The sequence below is a fragment of the Calonectris borealis genome, chromosome 4, assembly GCF_964195595.1.
Source record: "Calonectris borealis chromosome 4, bCalBor7.hap1.2, whole genome shotgun sequence".
Taxonomy (NCBI): Eukaryota; Metazoa; Chordata; class Aves; order Procellariiformes; family Procellariidae; genus Calonectris; species Calonectris borealis.
The window spans coordinates 49,967,858-49,995,084 of record NC_134315.1 but is presented as its reverse complement, the minus strand read 5'-3'; the positions used below and the strand labels follow the sequence as shown (position 1 = coordinate 49,995,084).

At 44.5% G+C, this 27,227-nt stretch overlaps 1 protein-coding gene across 2 annotated transcripts; it reads right to left on the bottom strand.

Annotated features, from left to right (window-relative positions):
- Positions 1 to 4,147: 4,147 nt before the first annotated feature.
- On the bottom strand, positions 4,148 to 23,430 carry TMEM154 (transmembrane protein 154). Of its 2 annotated transcripts, XM_075149495.1 has the most exons (7): positions 22,881 to 23,430; positions 14,401 to 14,712; positions 12,627 to 12,654; positions 11,355 to 11,440; positions 9,745 to 9,805; positions 7,383 to 7,413; positions 4,148 to 5,843 (listed from the first exon to the last, which is right to left on the bottom strand). In XM_075149495.1, exons 1-7 carry the CDS (start codon positions 22,945 to 22,947, stop codon positions 5,835 to 5,837), a joined length of 594 nt encoding a protein of 197 aa, XP_075005596.1. In that variant the 5' UTR covers positions 22,948 to 23,430; the 3' UTR covers positions 4,148 to 5,834. The 2 variants fall into 2 exon arrangements, with proteins under 2 accessions (XP_075005596.1, XP_075005597.1); XM_075149496.1 differs by lacking the exon at positions 7,383 to 7,413 and having other exon boundaries at positions 22,881 to 23,425.
- Positions 23,431 to 27,227: the final 3,797 nt, after the last annotated feature.

Here is a 27,227-nt window from a genome sequence, read left to right as displayed (position 1 = left end):
AGTGTGTCGGTGCGATTGTGGCTCTCGTACCAGCGTGTTGCCGCTGCTCGGGGGCCTGGGTGTGGAAATGAGGTGCAGTTTGCTCCCAGAGCCATGCTGTGTTTATAGCCTTTCTTCTTATGAGAGTCTTCTTATGACCAATAGTCGCATAAAGTGTGACTTAAGCCCTTCTTAAAACCTAAGCACAGAGTTAGTGCTTGGGATGCGTTTCCGTGTACGTTCATAAAAATATTGGTGCAGGATTTGTCCTTTGCCCATCCCTCATCTCATCTCCCCTTGCCAAACCAGCTGCCCCATGACCCCTTCCAGCCTCCCTTTAGTGCACGTTGGGGGAGCCCCTGGTCTGTGGGGCGGAGAGGCACGGCGGTGCCAATGGGGCAGAGCAGGGCATGAGTGAGCACCTGGGGATGGGGGCGTAACTCTGCGTTGCTCCCTAAAGAGTCAAAATAGATCCTGGGGCTCTGTAGTCATGTCCTCTTTTGCACCTCCCTAGAGAGCTAGACAAGTGTTGCCCCAAAATACAGATTTTAAGAGTCTGTACTTGTACCGAAGACAAGTTTCTTGCTGTTGTGGTGTTTAAGCAAGAGAGAGAGGGAGAGAACTAGTTTCTGCCTGGTCATTGCTACGATGCTCTCATATTGAGGTTGGTTGAGCATTAAAAGCATTACATGGAATCAAGACTGACTTGAGCTTTCTGGATCCCTGCGGGCCATTCTGCTCCCCTCTAATGAAACTGTCTGTTGCAAACATGGATGAAAGCAATGCTCTGCTTTATTAATCTTTTCTAAATCTCTCTCTGGAAATACCTCTGTCTCTTTTTTTTTTCCCCTCATCTTCTCCCCCTTTTCCCTTATATCCACTGAAAATTATTTTAGCAGCTTTATCAATTTGGAGACTCCCATTTTGGTGCTTAACTGGAATAACCTGAGAAGTGATTGACCATTAAAGAAAGATGGTTACAGTCACCCAAGAAGAAATCATGGGGGTGTTCACCAATTTCACTGGAGCCAGAATTTGACTATTGATAAAGACAATTTGGAATATCCAAACAAAAATATAATGAAATACAAAGCAGCTTTGTTTTGCTTAGGTAAAATTAATTTCAAAGCACTTCTGTGCTTTGGAAAGGCTAACGCACTAGCCTTTAGACTGCTTTGCCTGAATTTTAGCTAGTTGATGAGAGTAACATATCAACATACCATATATATCTTCATACATCTTCTAAGGCCTGAGTAATCTTGACATCACAACAAATAATTAGCACCCATTGACTTGAATGGATTAGCAGGACTATAGGAAAAAGAGAACCCATAAACACTAAAACTTGCTATAAACCTTTATTAGAAAGGGGTCTTTAAAATCTCACACTCTCATATAAGCTGAGCAATATTATGACTTTGAAATATTTAAATTACAAAATCATTTGAAACAGCTCTTTGATAAAACAATTGCACATACAGCAATTCCATATACAGAAAGTAAACAAGTGGGTTTTTTAATAGTCCTCCATCAGACTTAGTATTGCAAAACAATTTACTTTTTTTATTTCATAGATCAATAGTTATCTATAGATCCACGACTTATGACTACCTAGAAACTAAAACCAACATTTTTTTGCTGAGGTTAATGTAAGGGTTATGTGCTTGATGAGTGCATGACTATTATGGTATTAATTAACTGCTGGTAATGCCAGTAACCTTATGATTGTAACTTTACAGAGTTTTCTATTTTGTTGAAAAATTATCTGTTAAGATACTGATTTTTAGAATATGTAGGAGAGATGCTGGTTCTTAATTACCCTTCTTTTTATCCACATATTTCTCAGACAATTCCTCCTTTGGCTTTTCTGCCTTCGGTAGGACAAAAAGTGCTCACACCATAAATTAAATGTCGAATTGTCTTGAGCAGTGCTGGATAACTACTGAAATACCTGAAGAAAATGGAAGAAGAGGTAACAGTTCCTTAGGGATCATCACATTTGCTAAACATTTTAGAATAATACATAGTGCAAGTGACTTTCTATTTGTCTGCTTTTTCTCTATTTCTACTGAGGGATAATAACTTGAGTTATCAGTTGGTGGTAGATGTTGCAAGATGATGGTGAGATGGGTCAGCTCAGATCAGGCTGATGATGAGGATATTACAGCAGAGGCATAAATACTGTGTAGTGTATGGCAATACTAAAATTATTTTTAAAAATCTGCTAGTATCTTATCTGCTGTCTGGTTGTCCTGCTCTTTGTTTTGTGGGTTAGAGGACCTGACTGTGTGCATCATTTAGGGCAAATTAAGGTGCATCAACAGAAGGTGTAAAGGTAATACTTGTAAACTGGAATATTACAACGTTTTGGCTGTACTAATACAGGAGTAAAATGGTCTAAATCCCCTGTAATTCAATCCACCTACAAGATTAAAATACTGAGATAAACTGTGTGTAAAAGGAAATGACCAGGAACTGATGACAAGTGTAAAACAAAGAAGAATGCAGGGGGCACACAAGTAGGCAGGAGAGGACAAACACCAAATGGGGTGAGGGAGGAGAGGAGCCAAGGCAGCGACCACGCTGGAGCTGTGCCCACCCACCCAGGGTCCACAGAAAGACTCGGCTGGAACCTGAGTGAGTGGACGCTGGGCGGTGGCCATGGCAAATGCGGAGGTCAAGGTAAAAATGAAAATCGAAGGAGAAGACCAGAGGGGTGAAATGGGGCAGTGCAGAGCTGGGGTGAGGTATCAGATGAATAAGTGATTCCCTCCGTAGTTTAAGACTAGCATTTCTGTTCGGAATGGAAGAATAACAATGATCTAAAAATGTTTAGGGAAAATAGAAATACTAAAAATCATATTTGTCTAGTACTAAGGGAATCTATTAGAAATTTCTGTAACTATACTGAAATGCAAATTATTTGACAAGTGGTCTTATCTGGAGGATAAGATTTGATGAAATGCTATCTTTTTCAATAGTAACTCAGCAACTGTGAGACTTGTGTTTTTAAAAAGCAGTAGATTCAGATAATTTGTATCCAAAATTGGCCAAGGAAGGGTCCAAACCATTTTTTTTGTATTTTGCAATGCTTAGAAAGTTCCAGAAGAGGAAAAGAAATTTCCTGGCATGCCAGATTTTGGAGATGGTAAATGGCATAACCTGGATAATTACAAAGCTCTCACCTAGACATTGGTTCTGGGCAAAATTGATTTTAAAGCTTGATGCAGAAATTGATTAATCATGAACTCTGCAATAAGAATTAATGCTTACTAATGTGAGTTTACAGAATATGCATTCCCTCAAGCTAAACTTAAATCTTTTTTTTAAGTGAAACTAAATCTCTGTGAGATGCTTATTTGAAACTGTACAGCATTTTATCTAACAAAAGGACCATCTGGGATTAACATTAATCCCAAACAAACAACCAAACACATGCATGAGACAGCCTCTTCTCAAATGCCGTGGCAGACTGAGTTACTGCATTATGCTATTGTAGACGTGTAGGTAGCACAGGGTGAAGGATCATCAGCATGTCAGAACTGACTTATGCTATATAATGCCATTTTGGCGGGGCTGGGTAAGTTTAAAAAGTAAAAGATAATAATAAAATAAAGTTTGAAAAAAGGCGAGGACTCCAATTCTTTGTCCCAGCTGTGCTTCAACTTTCTTCACTGAGAAGGCGGTGGCTGCTGGATGTGGAGCTGCGTGGCCTGAAGCAAGGTAGGGCAGGAGTCACCACTTGGACACCGACGTTGCAAACTGCTGGGTCACCACGGACTGCTCTCCAACCCCACAGCTGGTAATGGTCTCAAAATACATCTTTTTATCTTAATACTGCTAAAGAAAACGTTCTCTGTTTTAGGCATCTTCAGGTTACTGCTTTGCAAACTGCAGGAAGTCTGAGCATAACATCTTTCTTTGTTGGAAAGAAGTTGCTAACAAAGCTGCTACCGGAAAATATCCGTTTCCAATTTTTAAAATTTTCGATATTTCAGTCTTTCACTTTCTTCCTGTTGTGATTGCATCATTTTAAATCAATATTCTAGAGAATGAGTTTACTGTCAGGAACTTGTGGAAATGTTAAAAAAAAAAGTTGTGAAAGATGAACTTAAAACATTTTTTTCAAAGTTAAAAATCATCCTAACAGGGAAAACTAATTTACTACCATTCATATATTAAATCAAATATTTGCAATAAATTGTTTTGGAAAAATGAAGAAATCTTCTACTCTCTGAGAAAATTACTAGTCAAGTCATATTCAGTAATGAATGAATATGATTAGCTGTAAACAATTTTTTCCTTTTATACTTTGACACATCCTCAATTACTCACAAAGCTGAACCCTCCTCTGTATTTTTCAGCTGTTAGTGACACTTAGCTGTCATCCCAGAGGCTTGGGGCATTTGCTCTCTCTAACCAAGCTATGCATGATGACATATTAGTGAAGTATTTGCAGGCAAAACAAAACTGATCATATTAAACATGTATTGAGTGGGAAGAAATTATATATTTAAATAGAAGATGAGGATAGGTAGGTTATGATAGGGTAGGATATAAGATATAATAGGATGTGAATTTAATATTTTAAATAAGGCGGGGGAAGCTTTGCACAGACAAGGATCCACTTTCATGTGTGTGTTACATATTTAAACTACATCCATAAGAGGCATGCCACCTAAAATCAATGGACGCAATTACAGTATTTATATTCCCACCTTGAGGTATCTCAGGAGTCTGATTTTTTTTTTCAGTGTAATTACAGGTGACCAGGCACATTTAGAAGTCAATGTCTTTCAGATATTCCAAGCTCAATAATCAAAAACAGAAGCAGCAGAAATCTTATTGCATCTGAAAACCTTGACCAAGTAGTTACGCACAACACATACTTATCTACACTTGTGTTTGGTGTGAGTACTGAATTGCTCAATTTTTCAACCTCTTTTATTTAAAAAACCAACCAAAAAAACCCAACCCAAATCAAACAAACAAACAAAACCCAAAACGTTTTCAAGTTGAATATTCCTCAAGTAGGTGGTTCTTAGAGTACAGCACTGGGCAGGGAGGAAGGTTAAAAGGTGAGAGCTACCCCAGGGTACTAATCTGTGGAGATAATGAACTGAACGGCAATCTCAATAATATTTTTCACTTGTATAATGCCTTTAATTTGAAAACCAAAAAGCATGCTACAAAGACCATGCCCCTCACTGGGCTTCAGTTGCTTCCGTCAAATCCTTTGAGAGGCTTTTCAGCTGCGCTGTCTGTCCTCAGAGCTGGTCTGTCAGTCCTAGTCCGGCACCTCCCCAGCAGAAGGTCCTGTGCAAATCAGTGCACTGTTACCAAAAAGCAAATTGAAAAACAAACACTGCATAAGCATGAGCTTCACATCCACCAAACCAGGGTAGTCCAGAATTATGGATGCTGTTTATATGGGGAAAAAAGCTCACAAAAAAATACAGAGAAACCCATCAAACTTGGAACGTGCAGTAGTAGTTCTGCATGATACACAACTGAAGAACTAGACAGAAACATGGGCTATTTTGAGAACTTTGGGAGGGGGGAGGGGAGGGGAGAAGAGGCTTCTCTTGATTTGTGATGAATCTCATTGCAGAAGGAATTTAAATCAGCCCCTAATCTTACTACAGTGCTCTTCCTTTTTTGTCTTTTCTTTTTTTCTTCCCCTTGGTGATGTTTCCTTTCTGAAGACTGTCTGTAGCAGGACACAACAAAAGCATTTGCTTCTCTGGCCTTTTGAGATGAATTATATTTAAATCCGGTTCATCCAATATCTGGGGGATTGTTAGCTTGTGCGCTGCTTCCCTTTAACCAGTTCTTTGCTGTTCTGACTTCATGATTCACCATCGCTGCATATACATGGAAAAGAAAAAAACACACCAGTGTCACGCTGTGGGGTTAGTTGTCTCAGCAGGAAATAATACGCAAGAGTCTCTCTGGAGTCTGTGAGAAGGTGTTATCAGAAAACAAATGTGTCAGCCATGCAACGCATGAAATGACCCCATCTGTGGTGCTAGACTGGCAGCAAGGGCCGGTCTGATTTCTCTGCTGGTTAGTGGCTACCCAGCGCACCCTTTCTCCTGCTCCCAGGCGAGGACTGAGCAATCAAATTGTCCTCTTTCCACAGGTGAGGATAATTTTTTACAGATGGAATTTTTTTATTAAATCTGGCCTCGTAATAGGTGAATTTTCTCTTTGTCCCGCTGGTTTCTGCCTAGCCAGCTTGCTCCCTAGCACTTTCTTAACAATGTTTGGTTCATGCCAACATTAAAAATGTGACTTTTTTATATTGGCTGGTTAGGTTTCTGTCAGCATTAACAGCAGGGGTTTAAACTACCTCTGAAGTTAAAAGGGCTACTCATAATCTTAATATTTCACATGTTTTTTTAAGTACCTTGCCAAACTGAGGCACGGCCTGGGAAAGGAGTATTTCTTTCTGTACCGACTTACTCCCCACCCAGAACGTCCGTCCATAAGAAAGAGTCACCCTTCTTCAGACAGAAAGACTAGGAGGGTGCCCAGCAGCCCCCAAGGAAAACCAAACCCCCTCGGGAGCTGTGATAAAGCGGGGGGGGATCGCTTCATCGTACTCGCCAGCCTACAAAGACCCATGCTGTGAAGGGGATGGGCTGTTTTGCCGGGGGAGTAGAGGTCCCAGGAGGAGAGATGGGTCTTGCACCCGCTGGTGCACCACAGGAGCATCAGCCCGCCTGCCCCCTCCCTCCTGCATGCAGGGGACGGGAACCCCGCCCCCAGCCAGGCTGGGGAGATTTCGTGGTTCTCTGCTCAGGCACAATCGGGATTTTAGCACTAGGATTCAAAGGCAAGATATTTTATTTTAAATACATATATTAAAAAAAACTTATTTACACATATATATTTTTAACTTGGCTTACGCGCAAGGCAGATGACCTCCACCTGCAAAGGAGCCCGGCCTGTCGCGTCTTGCCTCTCGTGCACAAATCTGCAGCTTTGATGCTCATGAGTACAAATTTTTGCCATAATAATAGCTTTGTTTTGTTTTACTTTATGGTCTTTCACTTTTTTTGCTCAGAAGAGCTGCTGAAAACATCTATTTATCCGTACATAGTTCTCTTTCTGACATTATTTATTCAGCTAAGAGTATGGTCAGGAAAAGCAGCAGATCTTGGTCTGATAAGGTTCAATTGCAGAAATGAACAGGAACCAATTTTTTTTGTTTACCAGGAAATCCCACCACTTCAGCTACCTTTTCATTTTGAAATGAAGCACGTTTCAAAATTTCATGTAAAATGAAATTTGAAAAAGTAGTTTTGAGTTAAGGGGAACACTTAACTTAGAAATATTTCACCACCACAGGGTTCTGTTCTTTACACATTTTTAAAATTTTATATTAAAAAGTCACTTACTCTGAAAAGTAGTTTTGGAACAACTTTCTTTCTGAAAATGTCAAAATGTCATTATTGAAACATTTAGTCTCGGATGTTTTCAAAATGATATCTTATCAAAATCAATTCATAGTTCAAAACATTTGGGTCTTGATGAACTCCCCCCGGTATCTTTATGAAGCAGGAAAACAACACTCAGCCAGCTGTGTTCAGTGAGGCCTTGAGATGTTTCCTATATTGAAATATCCTCAATAAAATCTAAAAAAGGAATTACCATAATTTGAGAAGAAATTTGCCCAAACAAAGCAGTCTTTCAGAATCTGAAATTGAACCTAATAGTCTTGCACTTTGTATTCAACTAATATCCTTTGTCTGAGCAGCTCTGAATGTTTTGGAGATAAATCTCCTCTTTTTATTTGCATTTGTTTGCCTTCATGCAATTTAGAGGCATACATTTCTCTATAGTCTGATCCTAAGATACCAGTTCCAAGAAAATATGCTTGAATACTGTGTGTACCTTCACTCTGACTGAAGCATACTTATCTGAACAGGGCTGCTTGTTTGCATCCAGGCTTAAGCCTCACTATAGTGCTTTGAAGTGACAATCTCTCTATTTTACAGGTGGGGAACTTGAGGTAGGGTGTAGCCCAAAGATACTTTTTGCCAGTCGGGAGTGAAAACCCCACCTTCTGATGGGGTTAATGCAAATCCAGTACAAAAGCACTTTAGCAAGGACAGTATTTAAAATGTCAGCTCAAGCTGGTAAGTCATGATGATTTTTTTCTGAAAATGAACTGTTTAAGTTTTGGAGAGTAAACTTAATGCTCAAGGTGTCATTTTGCCTAAAAAGCCTTTTATAGTACGACAACTTCTGCTGGTGTTAGCATATGGCTCAAGCACACTTTGTCCTATACTCCCTACTATAGTCAGTGGTATGCTCAGCAAATCTGCTTTTAGAGAACCACTGTGCAGCTGCCTCTCCTTAGCAATTTTCCCCCTCTGAGTTATCATTTAGAGGCTGGAAGGAAAGACCCAGATGGCTAGCAAACCCCGCATCTTTTCCAGCTGCTCAGGGTAAAATTATTGCGCTTGCTTGCATCTGGAAGCTAGGCTCCAAGTCTTTTTTTTTTTTTTAAAGAAAACAAAACAAAAAAACCCCAACCACAAAAAAAGCAAAAACAAAACAAAAAAACCCAAACCCCCAAAACCCACAATGCAACAACAATGCTTTCTCTTGCAATAGGCGTAAGCGGAAACCTTTTAAATGCAAACAGCTGCAGTAGAGCAGCCCCATCCAAAAGCTACCCTGAAACTGCAGCTTTGGAGCAACTGAGTGGCAAACGCTCCAGCAGTGGTGATTTAACATCACTGCTATTTCACTCCTGAGCAAGGAAACTCAGAAAAGAGGGGGACTGGGATATTATGATGGTGTACAGTGGGAGGTGCAGCTCTGTCACAGAGGGACGTTGAGCTGAGTTATCTGGTGCCATGGGAAGGGGAAGACCTAGGTCCTCCTCCTGCCACCCCTCCCTGCTCCCGGCCTTGCCCGCTTGTGTCGGCTGCTTCCACTGCACCAGGGGTTTTCTTGGCACACAGGGTGGTCTAATTGCTTGTTATCGTAACCTGGCACAGAGGAGCTGCTTTGCCCACTCCCCAAAATGCAGCTGCAATGTAAGTGTGCAGGCAAGGGCGATGTACATCCCCTTACTTCCAGCTGGAACCAGAATTTTTAATTAGGGAAAATGGGAGTTTGGGAGGGGTTTAGGGGTTCTGGCCAAAATCCTGAGGAAACCAGCCAGAAAGTTTTTAAGTTTACAAGCTGTCAGGATTGCGGTTTTGCATCCCTCTGGGATCTCTGCTTGGACCATGAGCTAGTGCCAGCTCCGGGGGAGCGCTGCACGGGGCACCGGGAAGATCCTTTGGGTTTCTCTTGGGGCCAGACAAGCCCCTGCCCGGCAGGTCACAGCTCCAGCCAAAACATCTGGCAGTGGTTCTCAGGGACCTATAGGCACCTTTTGGCAGAGTGTCCACACCCGTGAGGGCTGCCAAGGAAGCTATGCTGAATGCTTGTATTAACACCTTGGGAAACCATGATTAAAGTTTCACCAGCAAGTGAAACTCCGCCTGTGCCATCCGGTTGTCTGTCTCGCGCAGGTTCACAACAGCAAGATTATTTAGGAGTGCAATTTACAGGCAGAGACCAGTTTGGAAATAAAAGAGCATCAAACCATTTGTTTGAGTTGAAATCAAAGTCCCTATATATAAAACCTTTAAAACTTAAATAGACAAAAGAATCACTCTATAATTATATATTAGAAAAATGAGATTATTTTGGGATGACATTGACCATGTTTCTTCAAGTAGTATAATAAATTAAAAGTACCTTGGGTTGGCAATTGACTCTTTTTCTTCTTCTCTTACAGTAGGCAAACATTCACAGTCAGCTGAAAAAGGATAAGAAACAAAACTATAGTTACTCTTGGCAGTTATTCTCCATTTATTTCAAAATTGCATCAACTTTTCCGGTGCAGTCTCTCTAGAACGTAAAACTGCAGATGTTATTCTGCACCCTTTTATCTGTAAAATCAGCATAGTCCACATAGCGTAAATGTTACGTGTTTTAAATCCTCCTTACCTTTGATAGGTGTTGCTGTCATTTCTTTATTATATATATTTCAGTTGTTTATGTACATCTATACAAATGAACTACTTTTGAGGACTGTTTCCCATAAACTGCCCTGGGGAGGACTATTTGTTAATCTTCCTCTGGTTATAGTTGCACCTGTGCTTTGTAGTCCAGCTGGGAATTTGGGGCTGGGGTTTAGGGAACGCTAACAAGAAAAACCCCATCTGTAAACTATTTGCTCCCTTCTGTCCACAGAATTTAAAAAAAATATTTTACAGCAGTATTTCCCCGTGTACTACGCTTAATGTCTCTATTTCACTACCGCTGCTTAGCACATGTTTTCTGCTAGAGCTTACAGACCACGAAGGTCAAAACCCCATCATGCGGAGCACTGTGCTAACGCAAAGAAATGCTCCAAAGAGTTTTATGTCCTGAATAACAAAGCATCCCTAGGAGGTCAGGCAAATGAGCCATTTGGATATAAGGCAAGGGACCAGGAATGAAAAAAATATCAGGGTTTCAGCATTTCCCAGCCAGTGGAAAGCTGCTAGCAGTTCAAAATCAGGCCTCGGTTAATTCATGCCTTACCAAAGACCTGCGTTTTTTGAGGAGAGCCTTGAAGGAGGATGCAGGGCCCTTAGAGATTTTGACCGGGAGATTTCAGGATTTCAATTGGGAGGAAAATGGGGGAAAAAATACAAGATACTTAGAAGTAGCTAAGAAGGAGCTGAAGATGCTGCTGGTGGTAGTTACCGCAGGTACTAATTGCTCCGTGGGCTGATAGACTGGGATGTAGATGGTGAACAGCGCTGGCAGCAAAGAGCAGCTGGTGTTTCATGCGGTAGAGATGGCAAGCGAGGCAAAGGACTCAGAGAGGGGAGGGATGTATTCATAGGATCCTGGCAGCAATTTTAAGTAAACAGTGGTCTGACCCGTGAGTAAACGCGTGTTTCTTCTACAACAGCACAATGTGGAGCACACAACTGTAGAAACTCTGAAGAGTGAAAGGACTGGATGCTTCAGAGAAACTAGTATTTAGCATTGAAAATGTGTATTTAAAAATATAAATACCGTTCACAGCTATACATGTGTTTAATAGAAGTATCTACTGGAAACTCAAAACATTTATGATATTCCATCATATGTTAAAAATAAGCTCCCACATAAACTAAAATACTCCTCTGAACAATTCTACCCCTGACATTTGTGCTGCTATTTTAGTAGCAGGGAGTCAAGAACACAACTAAAAATGTTGTAGGAAAAGCAGTGACACACATAAAAAATGCCTTACATCACTGATTTTCTATGCATGGGATCTACGTCAGCTAGAAAGAGAGGGATGATGGAGTAGAGGGGTTACCGTGTACCATTTTTGTTCATGCTGTTCATCCATTTATCAAGCTCTTCCATTTCTATCTCCATAACAGAGGGCGTGTCTTCTTCAAAAATAGGACTTGAGAGGAGGGAGGGAAAAAAAAGGCATTACACAAAAAGCTTAATTCAAACAACTTACAATGTAATAATTTTGTATGAGTCTTTCATAATTCCAGACACATGTATAAACTCTGGAGAGCCATCCTAGCCTAGTAATCTGAGAAGATGTCAGCCCAATGGGTGTGAACGAAACTGCTGCATACAGATGCGAAGGAGCGGCGGCGAGATGCCGGTCCTGGGCAGAGGTGGGGCTGGCTGGGACATCACGTGCAGAGGGACCCAGGCTGGGGTATGCCGGAGCCCAGCGCCACTGCAGCTATTCGAGAACTGTCCCTACCGTAAATAGAAAACTGAAAAATAAAATAGTTTGTCTCTGCCCTGCTGGAATACGTGGCAAAAGTCCCATTGCTCCAGTGATAAAAGCAGAGGGCCTGAAGTTTCGTCCTAGCTGTGACTGACATTGACAGCGACTTCAGAAGGAAAGGTCATGAGTAGAGAAACTCTGCATTTTATTAAATGCCTCCGTTTAGCTTCCCTTTGCTGATTGTTCCTGGAGTCAGAGGGGAGAAAAAATATTTTTAGCAAAAACCCCTTCTTTTCCCTGTGAAGCCAATTTAATAACTTTCAGCACTGATCAGCAAGACAGAGCTCAATAAAAGGTAACGATAAAAATTGTCACTCTGATAAGAGCCACGCAGCTTTTGGCTTGTTTTCCCAGCAGCTAAGGCATTGCTTCCCCGGCAGCTGGGCGAGCCTTCCTGCCTCACCTCAGAGCGAGAAGACAAACTTGAAAAACAGGGGAGCAAGACACAGAGCTTATTCTGAATGGCAAAAGCCTGTGATGAGCCTGGGAACTGATCCCTTTGCTCGTGGGGCAGCTTGTAGGTCTTGTGGCACCTTGGCTGGTGGAGCCGGGGGTGCCCAGAGCAGGCGTAGGGGCGCCTGCAGGCGGTGGGTGCCTGTCGGGCAGCGCTCGCCTCGGCCACCGTAACTCTGTTCTCCTGCTCTAGTCTTAGACCTTCAGCTAGATACTGAAGTCACACTTTAGACGCCTCTAGAGATGGTTAACTGGAGCAATTGATGGCAAAAGGTAATGGTGTTTAGTGTACGGTTAAATTAAAACGGGCAGTGAAGGAGCCAAAAATCGTAATATCCTATTAGAGTAAAAGAATCAAAAGACAGAGAGTGATGTTCATAAACTTTACCTTTTCACATTTTCGCTTCCCAGCTCATCTGGAAAAGAAAAAAGTTGGTGTTCATAGTTCTGCTCTTTGTATATACAGGGCAAGCCTTGAATAGGGTCACGTAAAACAGGTTGCATTTTCAAAAGGCATAATAGTTAACTGGTAGATGAAAGACAAAACATCTCATCCTGTTTGTAATTTTCAGAGGAACCCATTATTTTTAATCTTGAACGCACTAAAAGCAGCTCATTACTAGCTCAGCCGTGCTGGGAGGAAACCGACTGTTAGTGCCGCGGCGGGCAGGACACGGCAGATGCACGCTTCCCTGAGCAAAACAGATGTCGTGAGAGAAATGGGATCCTGAAAAGAAACCACTGCTGCAAAAAAATTGTTTACTGGAAGCGTCGGGACATTTTGCTGCAGACTGCACGCAGGCAATCCGGCTCTGCCTGGAGACTCTGGGAGCCGCGCATGGAGAGAAGGCGGGGGTGGACTTGCATGGCAGATTAAATCTCAGTTAGGCAAGTGAAGCTGAACTAGCCAGATGTCAAAAGGGATCCAAAGCTGGTTATGACCCCAAGACAAACTAAAGAGGGGGGAAAAAATAGCATAACAGCCATTATTCAGATAAATAACTTTCCCTCCAGGAATCAAGTGACTGAAAAGCCTCAGCCCTCAAAAAAGAATAAAGAATTACATATAGGATTCGCATTGTATACTGCCTTAAATCAGCTTATTTTTAATTCATTGTTGCCAATGGGTGCTGACACCTCCCAGTTGTTCCAGCACATTCCCTGACTGCAGAGCCACCCCAGGGCCACAGAGCCGTCTGCCCTCACCTTGAGGATGCCCAAAATCCCAGGGCAAGAGATCCCAGGATTGTGCTCCTGCAAGGCACCACATTTCCTGTCCCTCTGAAGAGCGTACCTGCATTTCAGGTCATCCAGAAACAGGCGGGCGACTAGGCGCCTGGTTGTGAATTCAGAGTTTGCTACGAGGGTGATAAGGCAGGTGCAGCCCAAAAATGCCCTGAAAAATGGACTTAAAATCTATGTTGAATGTATGTCAGTGTCTGCAGGCTGAGGAGCTTACGGCTGCACTCTTGTTCTGTAGAGACACCGATACGACCATTTCAGGACTTCGCTTACCAACTGCGTGATTTTAATATGACACCTCAGTTTGTTTTCAGTGGCTTGACACTCCAAGTTACCGACTTCTTTGCTAACAGATCAAGGTACCTTCCTGAAGCACTGCTCTCCCTATCGCAGCACCCAGGCAGTCTGACCACGGGATTCCTAGATCATTTACTGTGATATCTTCATATCTGCCACCACCCTACAAGATCCCTTAAAAGTGTTCCTTAAAATGGTTTTGCTTGTTCTTATTTTATTGAAGCTCCGAGCGATTTTACCTTGTGGGCAGTATAGGCAATACAAGCATTAAATTCTCCTTGCATGAAGTTATTAAGCATAAAGACAGAATAAGCGTTTGCAGCCACACGGTTACATCCGTACGCCGTTCCCGGCATTGCCAGGAGCCGGAGCTCGGTGCCGCGGCTCCCGTGGGTGTGCAGCGTGACAGGAGGTGCCAAGAAGCAGAACTAGCTCCCGCCCAAGGAGAGGTGCGTGCCCAGATACTGCTGGCCGGGGCTGGATCCCGTTCCTATCTGTCAAACGTGCAACTACAACCAGAGAAGTATATCCTAAATGTGGCATCCCGGGCCTCCAAATAACGTTTTGTTAATGTTGAGCGCATCCTATAAATATCCTTCTGATGCACGAGAAGACAAATTTACCTTGCTTAGACTTTTTCCTTTTATGATGTATTACAAAAAATATGATCAGCAAAATCAGCAGGACCAGCAACACGACAGGGACAACGTATATCAAGATAGATTGTTCTGCTGCTTCTAGGCTGCCCTGATTGTTCACGGCATTCAATTCAGTACTTGGAGTACTTTTTGTTTCAAAGCTGCTTTCAGTAGCGCTTGCAGTGACAAGTACTGGCTTGTGGTCATCCGCGGTTGAAGAACGCGTAGCAGGAGGAGGCGTTACTGTAACGGTGGATAATACCGGCGATCCATCTCCTGAACCATCATTTTCAGAGCCTGCCAAATATACGAGGACAACATAACATTTTATGGGTTTTATTGGTATTATCAGTGAGTCAAAGCATACAGCTTTAGTATTTATTTTTCATTTGACGTCCTAAAAAAAAAATCAGTAGATGCCCCCTACACACAGATTTGAAGTCTTGGGCATCAGATGTAAAATTAGATGGCAAATTTGTCACAAAATCTTGCCAGTCCTGACTGCGTTCTTCAGCTGGCTTTTACTGGGACACGTCAGCATGCGTGGTCTGTCTGCATGCAGCTGTCTTGCACAAACAGACTTTTTTCGCTGCAGGTTGGCACTCGGTCTTGCTCTCACGTGAAAGTCTTCTGCTCCTCAGTAAACCACACCACCCTGCTTTGCTCCTCAGCCTTGGCGCATATGGCCGCAAGCTCTTTCGTCCCTCCCCTTACCCAAGGAGTTATCCCTGGTTCACCAATTCCTCTGGCTCGCTCATCTCCCTGTTTCTCTGCCTTTCTCAGATTTGTTAAATTTGTTTCACTGTGAAAAACAGAACTGGTGGAAGGAAGTCTGAAGCCTGCAGAAACTTTCGCTTCTGCATGGGCTAGAAGAGGTAGCAGTAACACAGGGGCTTTGCTGGATACAGGTGCAATTAACTGCTCCTCTGTCTGATCCTACGGGCTGGCTGAAGGAGCGTATGGTCAAGAGTCAGTGCTGGTTATTCTTCACAAATGCTAAGACTGGGGGTTTTGAACCTTGGTTTGGGTTTTGGTTTCATTTATCATGCATTTTGCAAGAAAAGTGGCTAAAATTGGCTATATTGGTCATAGTGAAACAAGGGGTTTTTTGAGGCTAATTAAGAGTCTATGTTGACTGTCACAGAATTTAAAGCTTAACAGAAGTACTGGTTAAGCCCAGTCTTCTGGGCTGATACTGTATTCTATACTGATGCCAAAAATCCTGTTGTTGCCAATGGTGCAGGAATCAGTCCTTAGGTAAATTACATCAACATGTTTCCAAATGCAAAGCCTTCAGTAATTTTCTTAGCATTAAATTAAATGATTATTTTTTTGTGTTATCTGCCCTTTCAGATACAATGCTGGCACGGTGCAGCTCTCATTTTATGCAACAAAGCAGGATGGGATTTCATGACTTTTGCAATGACATGTTTCTCCCCGTTCTTGTAAAGTGCTGGGCAGCTGTAGTTTCCACTAGAGTTAGCAAGAGCTTAAGGTTTTCAGCACCTCAGTGCTGGCATTTCCAATCTCACAGGACTGGAACCAAAAGTACTTAGCATTTTAAATGCTTTTGTAAACACATTAATCTTCATAATGGCCCTGAGAGATGAGCAGTTATCATCTCCATTTTACAAATGAGAAATCAGAAGGGCAGGGATGCTGTCCTTCCCAGGGACGCCAAGTGAGAGAGGAAAACTGGGATTAGAGCGCTATCTCTTGCCTAATCCACTCTGCAGCATCTCCTCTCCTGTCAGATTTGTCTCGAAGAGGAGATGAGTATCTCATGAGTTGTATTCCAGGAAACCCAATTTCAAATGAATAAAATGATTTGAGTGTGACAGCAGTGATTTATCTAGATTTTTATGCTGCGCTTATCACGCAGGATTGTTTCATCCTTTCCTAAAAACTAGGAAAGAATTTTAATACTTAATAAATAATACCTAGTATTTGAATATAGTATTTAATACTTCAAAAGTCACCAGGCTTTTGGCCATTTGACTTTTCTTTCCCAAGGTAGTTTATAGTCCCCGGTGCCTGCAGCCACTCCATTTCGATTGCTGTTGCACAGAGCAGTGAGGTATGGCTAGAGATGCCGGCACCGCAGACCGCAGTGTGATGGACCGCGCCGCTGGACCACCGCAGCCTCACCGAACCGCTTCAGCGACATTGCTTCATTTTCCTCCTCTAGCTATCGCCCTTGAAACCCGTCGTCTGCCGCATTTGATATATTGACAAGGACAAGCCCGTTGCTTAGAACAGTACAAATGGAAAAGGGTGTGGGGAAAATACCTTATTTTTCATTTACTCTTAGAGCTGAAATGGATTTTTCAAATGGCTAAAGCATGGTGTGACTTTAAAGCGAAAGCAAACAGTCACACCTCATTAACTGCAGCGCTAAACTCTCAACTGCAGCGTACGCTGCGCTTGATTTCCAAGAGAGACTTTTCCAGTGTCTCTGGTATTTTTATTTGCCTGTTTTTGAGCTATGAAGCAGATTTCAAATCATTTGTCTCCGTGTGAAATAGAATTACCTTGTCTAGTCTCTAGGCAAAGAAAATGGCAAATCACAGGGAGTGACCTTGCTGCCATGTATTTTTGTTCACTTTGCATAATTCCAGGGACAAACCAGCATCTCTTCTGTGCACACCATTTCGTCTTACAGAGATCTTTCCTCCAAGTGAATTAAATACGTCTTCCAGCAGAAGGGCAGTCAATGGCACAACGTTCTTGCCAGGGTATTGCTCTTAGTTCCTGTGTTTCACCTGCTGCCTCGACACATCTCCCTCCAGCTCTTCTGCCCGTCACCTCTGAGGACCAGAGCTGGGACCCGAGGGACGCCCTACCTGTCACTCAGGGGCTGCTCTCGCTCTCGGGCCACCCACACATCACATTTTTTACGCGGTAGGAAAATCACAGCCTGCACCTGGGTGGGCCTGGTGGCTTGCACCAAGGAAGGATTTGTACCTCCAGCCCGGCGGGGAGGGACGGAGTCAGGTCTCCCGGTGCAGGCGTGGCGCTCGCCGCAGCCAGCTGCCCGGGCCACACGAGACCCACGTGTGGTAGTCATCGTTTTTCGTAGCGTTTCAGTTCAAAGTGCTCAAAATAGTGAGCGGGCTGTCTTGCAGCTGGCCCAGTGGCTGTTTCAGAGGGTGAATGAAAGCTGGACATTGCAAGGTTTGGAGCAGGGCAGGAGAGCATCTGAAAGTCAGAGATTTTGTGAAATGCTATTCAAACATTTTCTACATGCCTGGAGGGAGCCAGCTTTGCGGGGATCATTCATACCATGAACTGTCTTGTTAGTTGTGCTTGGGTTTCATGTTGCAGAGATCTACTAGCTCCCTCCAAAAGGCAGTCCGACCATAACATAACATAACATAACATAACATAACATAAGATTACATTACATTACATTACATTACATTACATTACATTATATTCAGGAAGGAAAACCAAGGCCAATGGAGTGGAACAAGGAGCAAGTCACATCTGACCATGTAGGTATCTCCTTGACTGAGCTCAGCAAGACTTCCTCTTGCTTAGCTCAGCCTCATGCTGTCAGCTACGGTCTGACATCCTTACTCGGTCCTCTGCACATCTTGGCCAAAGAGCAGGTGCTCACACAACAACCACATCGGCTTCAGCTTTGTCTGGACTGCCTGGGGCTGGCAACTTCTCCCCATGTCGAGGGAAGCGGATGGGAGCACGCCACAGCTTCAGCCCAGCCCATATTGCCACTTCCCATGCTTTCACGCGCAGAAGGGAGAGGGGCTGGCATGCAGCTGCGTCCCACCCTGATGTGGAGCTGGGCACAGCTGGAACTGGAAGCTAAGAAGCTGGAGCTGGAAGCTAAGAAGTCCTCAGGTTCCCACCACTGAGGTATTAGAGGATCTAGTCCTTAGTGGACCAAAACGCCTGAGCAAGCACCAGCAGCGGCTCAAAAAAGGTTCCATTACAGTTCTTACGAATTACAAAAAAGCTATGTCCCTTGTGCAGATATCATGCTATAAGGTATTATTCAAGATTTTCTACTTTAAAAATACGCTTGGACTTTGCGTGAGTTTTGGAGGTGCTCCTAAGCCTGCCTTTCAAGGGAGACAGAGGGAGTTGAATATACCCAGCAGCTTTACAGACTGGAGTCCAAACAACTGCATCTCAAACAACCAACCAACATTTCTGTTGTTGCAGCATTTCTTCCTCTGAGGTTTGTGCTGTAGCACTCAGAGGTGGCGATACGAGCTTCTTGATGAAGTAAGTGGGCAAACAGGTTTCTGATTTTAGTTGGATGTGAGGCAAAGGACAATAGCCAGCAGTCAGCACATTCCGTTCTGCTGTAAAATCATCAGTGTCCCTGCTGCCTTCTCATCAGACTTGAGGACTGGGATCTCTGAAGGGAATTTTTCAAATTACACTGTAGTGCCTACTTACAGAAGAAAAAGGGATGGGATAGAGGAAAACCAAGAGCTAAGTTGATGGGGTAGTCACGCTTATTAGTTTGAAAGGAAATTTTTTGTTTCTTCAAACTTTCCTGTAAGCTATAAAAATGCAGTGAAAGGAAGGCTCACGAGAGAGTAACGAAACAAGAAAAGGCTGTAAAGCTGTGTATGCTGGAGCAAAGTTACCATATCTTATATCACTCTGTTCCATACACACATTCCTTCGGGTGGTATAGTCATACGACTCCACGTGGTCCGTGCGATCCTCTCTCCTATTGCTTGACTCATCCCTGTTCTGTTCCTCTCCCTGCATTTCACGTTGCTGTACGAAGGGCCGTTCCTTGCCACGGCCAGGGCTTGCCCAGCTGCCTGTTGCGGCAGGTCCCGCCTGTCAGTCTGGCTGGAAGAGGAATCCTTAAAAGCCTGCAGGCTAGCTGTCGTGTGCATACGCTCTTGATGAGGGAGCACAAACGTTTCGGGACGGCTAATCTGTAGACAAGATCCTATTAAAACGGGGTGCTTAGAAAGTGTTATCTAGGTATAACCTGAAAGAGGAAACAACTGTTTAAGTTCATTTCTAGACGATGGAAACGGCTTTCTCCTCACTGTACTTCCATCCAGCTGAAGTGCCAATGTGGCAAATTCAGTCACGCGTCTTAAAGCCAAACTGCAAACCTGCAGCTTCATTTCTCACCCCCAGTACTAAAGGTTTTCCGGACCAATTTATGCATTTAGTTGCATCTACTTAATCTCGTGGCCTTCCAGCTCTGCGTCAGCAACACCCGTGCGACCTCACTGCGATGCAAATCTCTTGGTGCTCCTTGCTGTCAGGAGGACCCTGAAATTAAAGATTCAAAAGCTCCGAGGGCTCTCCAGCTGTCATAAAATCTCTTGAGGGAAAATAGACTGGGGTCACTGACGGAAATTTCATATACAATCTTGCTGATGTAAAGGAGAGATTTTCTGAAATACCCCTGAAGCACTTGAATAAAACACAGTGGAAGTTTGCATGTGGGGATAAAAGGGATGAATAGGAGTAAATATGTACAAGGAATTGATGTATTCAGTAGAAAGGGTTTTTCATCCGCTTTTTAGGGAGCTGCACTTTGGAAAGAGAGGATGTAGCAAATCCTCATTTCTTATATCGTTGCTTTGCTAGAAAATTGTAACAGGTGACTCTGATGGGTTCAAACCCATTCCCGGGTTCATCACTGTAGGGGGAAGAGGTCAAAAATATCACTCCCTTAGAGAGCTTGGCCTTGTAGGGGACTTTACCTAAAAGGCACTTCTCTGCCAAAGAAGGAGCTGCTGCCTGTGCTCACAGCACAAGCTGCTGAATATCTGTATCTCTGATAGCAACGTTTCTTTGAGTGACAGCTCAAAACAATAAGGCAGAGAGACAGCCAAAACAAAGCACTACCTGCAACCATCCCAGCTCTTCCACTTAACGACCTTACGCGCTTTACTGCTGCTGGCCCTCACGCACTTTCTTCTCCCCACGTCAGACCGCTTCTGCTGCCATTTCCCGCGTGTTTCACGGTGCACGGAGGGAGACGGCCTACCCTGGGAAATGCCCATAGGGTCAGAGCCTTTTCCTATATGCTATAGTAAGGGCCTTAATACTTGTTCCTAGGGACAGGTCTCTAGGGCTGCTGCGAGGCTGAGCGGCGACCACCATCACCAGAGCAGGGAGGGCCACTGCTGGCCCTCAGCAGGTCACCAGTGGGGGCTTTCTGCCTGCGTAAAGCAAGGGGATGGGCAAGGGAGAGGGGACTGGTGCAAACGCCGATGCCCCCTCAGTGGGGAGCTGGGAGAGGGCCAGCACCCAGAGCTGAGACCTCAGGCACGCTCTCAGAGCTACCGGCTTAGAGTAATTGTAGCATAGCTGGGAGAAAACCGCCTGTTAATCATAACCCAAACGGCAAGGCTAGGGTTTTACAAGGCTCCAGCAAGGTATGGGAACAGGACTTACAAAGGCTTCAATCTGTCTATGCTGCAAGATTTAATCATGCTCTTATTGCCTATTTTGTAAATGGTTTCTAGACAGTAGAGGTGAGATCTGGGAGATCCCCAAGAGCTTCTGCCCCCCTTCTCCAGCAGACCACTTCAAAGGTGAGGACTGTGTCTGGGACTGGAGGAAAAAGGAAAAAAGCTCCTGCCCTGTTGATCTGTGAGCAAGCAGGGGTGAGAGCAAAGGATGCCCCCGGCAGGCTGCCCTCAGCAGCGGGGCTCCCGCCCCACCACTGCCTGTGGGGTATATGAGCCCCTACACAAACTCTTCCCCCTCCAGTTCAATTTCAACCCCAAGACCCACGTTCACAACTTTGCCCCTCCCGCCCTTGCAGTCAGAGGAAGCCCCAGGTACATTTTGGGGCTGGTTGCACAAACAAAAACTGCCTTTGTGTGGGGAGCAAGGGTCCCTGTCTTCTCTGGGCGGTGCTCTCCTCCCCTTGCCCAGCAGTGGGGGGCTGGCTCAGGAGAGCCGGGGCTGACAGGGGCCAGGCAGAGCTCTGCCACGACTGACTCACTCCCATGGAGGAACCGTTCCAAAATCAACCGAGGTTTAAAAGTGGACCTACCGGGAGGAAGCCTCTAAAGGCAGTGGGGAGAGGGTTGGGGCACCTGCTATGTGACATCTGCCTGGTGCTTTGTGCAGCCTTTAATGCCTACCGCGAAGATGGGCACGGGGGCGCCCAGCCGTGGGCTGGGAGGGTGGGGGACTAAGGCGTCCCTCCGCCCTGTGGAGATGGTGATGAAATGCTAGCCATCAGTACACTGCAAATGAGCTAAAGAACCCGGAGCCTGATCACTCTGCGTTGCTTGCGTCATGCCCCTCCGTTTCCCTGGGACCTCTGTTTTGCTCTGTCCATGGCGGGATTTTTTCCTCTGACTGCTTTGATTCTGAGCGACGTTCACACTTGCAGCATATTTTCCTATTGTGTCTGTAACGCAGCAGGGCAGTAGTAACGCAGACAAGACCAAACCATTTTATACCTCGCTTAGCTCACTCTTACAGCTAAGCAAGACTCCTAACCACGAGCAGCTCGACAGCACGCTGGGAGGCAGCAGCCCAATTTTACACCCTGCTTGTAGTACTGGTTTTCAGGGAAAAAAATACCCATACCAAACCACCTATTTCACCAATGCATTTTAAAACCTGAATAGAAGAAGCCCAGTGATAGCTGAGAGTGACCATCCTCTCCCCCTGCTTTCTGGAGAGCTCCCACTCACTACAGCAGCACAGAGGCAGCAAACACTTCTAGTCCATACTGAGGCACTTCGGCACTGATTTGTTTGACACCAAAAGGCATATAAGTACCGCCTGGCAAGGTTTTGCTAAAAGAGCTGCCTGTCTCGCGCAGTCGCTGGCTGCCAAACTACCAGTGGAACAAACTACCCCCTGCGAACGGGTGAGAGCCTCTGCAACAACACCCCAACGCTTCAGCATTTTGTCACAAGCAGCTTTTCCACTCACGGTTCTTCCCTTCACAAGGTCAGGACCTAAATCCACAGTGCCGATCACTTTGTTCTGCAGCTAAGAATTCAAAATATTTGTCTCCGGAACCGGCTGTTCTTTTGTTAAACCGGTTTCAATGCACCAGGACTACGGAAATCGGTAGTCGGCTTTTGAATGGAAGCAGTGCCCCGTCTTTAACTTTACTATTAAATGCTGATAGTATGGGTGTGGGGTTAAAAAAGTACAACAAATAATTGAAATTAGAACCAAAATGCCTGGTGGGCCAGCATGGAAACTTCGGTTCCCTACACACCTGCAATTTAGGAAATGTAGGAATTGTAGGATTCGGTTGCTGCTGTTCAGGGTTAGGTCTAAAGAAAAAAAGTCAAAGCTTTGAAAAAGTCAGGCAGCTGCAAACAGAGAGGGTAAACAGAGCTAAAAGAAGCAGAGAGCAAGTCCCCACAGATCTTCTCCTAGCGCTCAGTTCAGAGGGTGTTGCCCTCCGACTCGGTCCCACCGCTGCAGGCACGAAACGCGGTCCCACCTCGGAAGGCGAAAGGTGCTTTCTTACTCACCGTTCCCGACAGATCCTCCGGCCAGCGACAGGGCAGAAAGCAGCGCGATGAGGTTTTGCTTTCGCATGTTACCTTGGCGGTGCTCCCACCCGAGGGGTGCTCGGGCTGGCTCCCTGCTTCACCCGAACATTTACATTTCCTGTTTCCTGCCGGGGTGCATCTGAGCCGCATTTCTGCAGGAGATGGACTCTCTTTGATGGGTTTTAGGAAGTGATGTAATTCCGTCTGGGCCTGTCAAGCGAGCAATGATTGCAAAAGAAAGAAGAAAAAAAAAAAAAAAGAAGTTGCTCTTCAAGCACTACCTCGGCTGAAGCACCTTTATGCTGTAGGTGAGCACGCTCCTACTCTCCTCTGCTTTTTTGACTCCTGACGTTACTACCATCTGTCTTCAACTACCTGCAGTGTCATGGGATGGACATCACACAAATACAAACCTGACACAAAAGATCATTTATGTGTGTTAGCAGGAAGGTTTTAGGTTGCTTTTCAGGGTGGTTGAGCAAGCAGATTTCAATAATGCCTCCCCCCTTGCTTTGGTTTTCAAGCTGTAATTCTCGCCCCAGCACGGTGGGACACTGCGTGCATTTCTGATCCCAAAAGGCAACCCCCAAGCGGGGCTGTCTCCAGTAAACAGGAAAAGTGGCTGGTTCACTTGGCAGCCTGTAACTAAGTATTTTGGGCTGGTTTGAGCTCGAGAAGAGGAAAAAGCAGAAAACCACTTCATTTTTTGTTAGGAGCAGGTGGTTTAGCTGGAAAGCACTCAGACACCAGTGTGAAGACAGCTGTAGTTGATGGGGGACAGAAGGTCTCGAGCCCCACCAGGATGCAGTGCCTGGCGTGGGGGTCCACGGTGCCACGGTTGACGGAGGTGGCAGGTAACTCCTGCCTCCCTTCCCCCCTCCCCCTGATTTTCGCTCCCCCCCCAGCGGTCTCTGGCTGGGTGTGCGGACCATGGGGCATGGCTGCGCCCCCCCCCCGCTGCCCCGTCCTCAGCGCCCACCGCCCCACCACCGCCCGCTCACTCAGAAACACGCGAGGGTTGACCAGGGGCTTCCACGTATCGCCTGTTGCTGGGTAAGAGCAACGGCGGAGCTCAACATTAAAAGCAGTATTTTCAATCTTCTTGCTATATGGGCTCAGAATTTGGACCTGGATCTAAACCATACCTGTCCCCAAGCAGGCCGGGTGGTTGGACCGTAGGTTTGGTTTGTTCCAATGTACGAATAAGTGCTAGGTCTAAAATTCATCCCTCTGAGTCCAAGAGAGTCTGCACCCCAGATTTTCCTCTAGAGCATCCCAGGTTTGAGCCATTTTAAATACTTGCATAAAATTTTCCAATAATAAACTAAGGAAGAAGAGACGTATGCTGCCAGTGTAGCAGCTTCATGGTACTCCCCCTAGACATCAGCCTGCGTCAAAATGTGATTTCTGGTGAATTAACTGAAGCTGGCAATGGTGAAACTTTGTGTTTAGATTGGTGGGAGCCACTGAAGTGATCGATTGTTGCTCTCCTCCTGCAGCTAATAATTTCTTTTAACACACTGATGCTTTTATAGGTCATCAGTTATAGTTTCTTAGCTTGAGCAGCTAAGAACTAGGTCAGTGATTCATTTAATGACCAGCTTGTTAATAGATTTAAAACACTTGAATGATTTAGTTAACTAAAAAACTGGTTGCTTAGTATTGGCAATGTATGTTTATGCACTTCATCATAGAACAGCGGGGGAAAAAAGCAAAGCAAAGTTACAACATTGCAGCTACAAGAAGATAAGGAGGAGCTCTGAGTTATGAAACTGCTGAGTAACTAATTAAATATTTCTATGAGATATTCTTTAATATGATGTCATAGCCATACATGATAATACTTACCAGACAGAAGTGTTAGAAGTGAGACTTGCAAATTCTTTTAAGATTTTCCTGTTAAGAAATGACAGAAGTTCCAAGTATTAGTAATAGAGTCTAGTTGATATAGATACTTTCAATTATGAAAGTCCAGAAATTGAGGCTACCCAGGCATCTCCTATGCGCTCAGAGGTGCCGTGGCTTTGTCTAGTCCGGCGATAGGAAAACCGATTATCAGCCATTGGGGCAGCACGGGCAAGGAGGGTCTGTGTTTTCATAGGCCCTAAGGCTATTACTATTGTCCAGGCTCAGCTTTTCTTAGCTTTAGTCAATAGCAGGCAAAGAAGACATGCTTTTTAACAGTATTTTTATCTGTCATTGATTTCTGCATAAAAGATGTGTTACCTTCCTTGCTAAACTACTATCCATCGTATTTGAGAAGTCGTGGCAGGCCAGTGAAGTTCCCACTGACTTTTTAGCAGGGCCTGTTGCGACAGGACAAGGGGGAATGGTTTTAAACTAAAAGAGGGGAGATTCAGACTAGATATAAGGAAGAAATTTTTTACAATGAGGGTGGTGAAACACTGGCACAGGTTGCCCAGAGATGTGGTAGATGCCCCATCCCTGGGAACATTCAAGGTCAGGTTGGATGGGGCTCTGAGCAACCTGATCTAGTTGAAGATGTCCCTGCCCACGGCAGGGGGGTTGGACTAGATGACCTTTAAAGGTCCCTTCAACCCAAACTATTCTATGATTCTATGATTCTATTCTTCCCCATCTCCTTCACGAGTTTGCCACTCTCAGCCTTTCTAATACCACATGGGCTGCAAACATGTTCTCTCAGTTTATCCTGGTTTTGGCTATTTTGCCCCATTCTGTAGACGTAGCCCAACTCACTCATCCCTTACTAAAACATAAGCTTAGACAGAAAGACTGGAAGGGAAAAGAGAAAAGGACTTCTTGTTGGTTTTGTATCTTTGCTGCATTTTTATCTCCTATCTCTAATGTACAAGACTATATCCTTTCCTCTTTTCCCTTCCAGTCTTTCTCTATAGGTTGTAGCATTTCCCACTCGTATTCCCATCAACTATTTTTGACACACGTTCCGCTAACAACTCATCACTGCCCCTTGAGAGCAAAATACACACCCACACTGGTGTGTACCAAATTAATGATTTCTAAGGCAAATTAAAGTCACAACGTGACTTTGTGCCACATAACATTTTAGTTAAGACTTTAGAGTGATACAAAGGCAGCCTGGCAAGCATTTGACTATTTTAATTTAAAAAAAAAAAAATTGTAGAGAAAGAGGAACAAGATATTTTGGATGCTGAAGAGCTGGACTGTCAGAGAAGGGCAGTTACCTCGGTCCATCCCCACCACTGCTGCGATCGTGCTCCCCCTGAAGCGCTCCCAGCGGGCTCCCTTTCGCCTGCCTGGGAAGCCAGGTTAGTATCTTTGCCTGAGTCATCTTCCTCAGCCGCATGCTTCTCTCTTCACAGTAGAAATACGGAAAACAAGAGCTATAGTGACAACCTTGCTGCAAAACAAACTTGTGCATTTGGAAATCCAGGTGGCTTCAGTCACAGATGATTTTTGTAAGAGGGGTAGATTGTATCTGATAATTTCATAGGCCTTAGTGTATTTACTAGGATCCACAATGCACCTTAGCACAAAGAAATGTCTTTTCACAGGTGAGGCAACTAAGTTTCCTGGGTGTTTTCAGCATATGTTACCCAGCTGGAAACATCTGCGCATGCTTTTGGTACTGTTTCATTGATTTTTATGTTATAAAGGGCATTTCTGACCACCTAGCTAGGCTGTTTGCTAATGTTCTTCCCTAATCAGAGAAAGGTTTGCATCACTGAGATTACAGGATGTCATCAGTGCGACATTTTCAGAAAAACAGAAGTGTTTTGTAATGCTGCAGCCACTTGACTCACACTCTTCTTGTTCCTTTTTCCTACGAAAACTCCAACAACAACAACAACATCAGCTGAACTTTTGAGAGTGATGGAGCAAGTTGCTGGTTAGTTATAGGGTTTATATTATAAACTCCTGCTAGTGCAGCTTGTCTGACGCAGATGTCAGCAGCTAATCTGCCTGCTCTGAAGTGCAGGCAGGGGCTAGCGCCAATCAAGTTCTGCTAGTCCCTAAATGACTTACTTCTGCCTCTGACATATGTTGGGAAAGGAGAGAGAAAATTTTCCCACAAGTCACCATGAAAGAGCGGGAAATTGCACTGTACTGCAATTCACTGCAGCATAAAAAAAAAAACCAAATCCCCAAAGCAAAGGAGGGTGTGCAAAGCCCACGGGGATCTTCTGAAGCCAGCCCAAGCGCTGGCTGCAGTGGTGCTTCTGCGGGCTGCAGAGATAAGTAAGACTTGCAGAATCAAGACTAAAATCTACAGCATCCTTGTGTAGAAACCTCACGTGGATCTGGAACCGCATCCACAGTTGTACTTGTTTCAGAGCAAGCTTTGCCTGCGTGAGTTGCAGAGTC

Bases quoted from the DNA above. Each gene is read 5' to 3' on its own strand.
- TMEM154 (XM_075149495.1), bottom strand. From the start codon at position 22,947: ATGCGAAAGCAAAACCTCATCGCGCTGCTTTCTGCCCTGTCGCTGGCC. The intron at 12,655-14,400 runs GTAAATTTGTCT...TTTCTTTTCCAG, and splicing joins AAGGAAAAAGTCTAAGCAAG to ATGAGCTGGGAAGCGAAAAT. The intron at 11,441-12,626 runs GTAAAGTTTATG...CCTCCTCTCAAG, and splicing joins GGAAGCGAAAATGTGAAAAG to TCCTATTTTTGAAGAAGACA.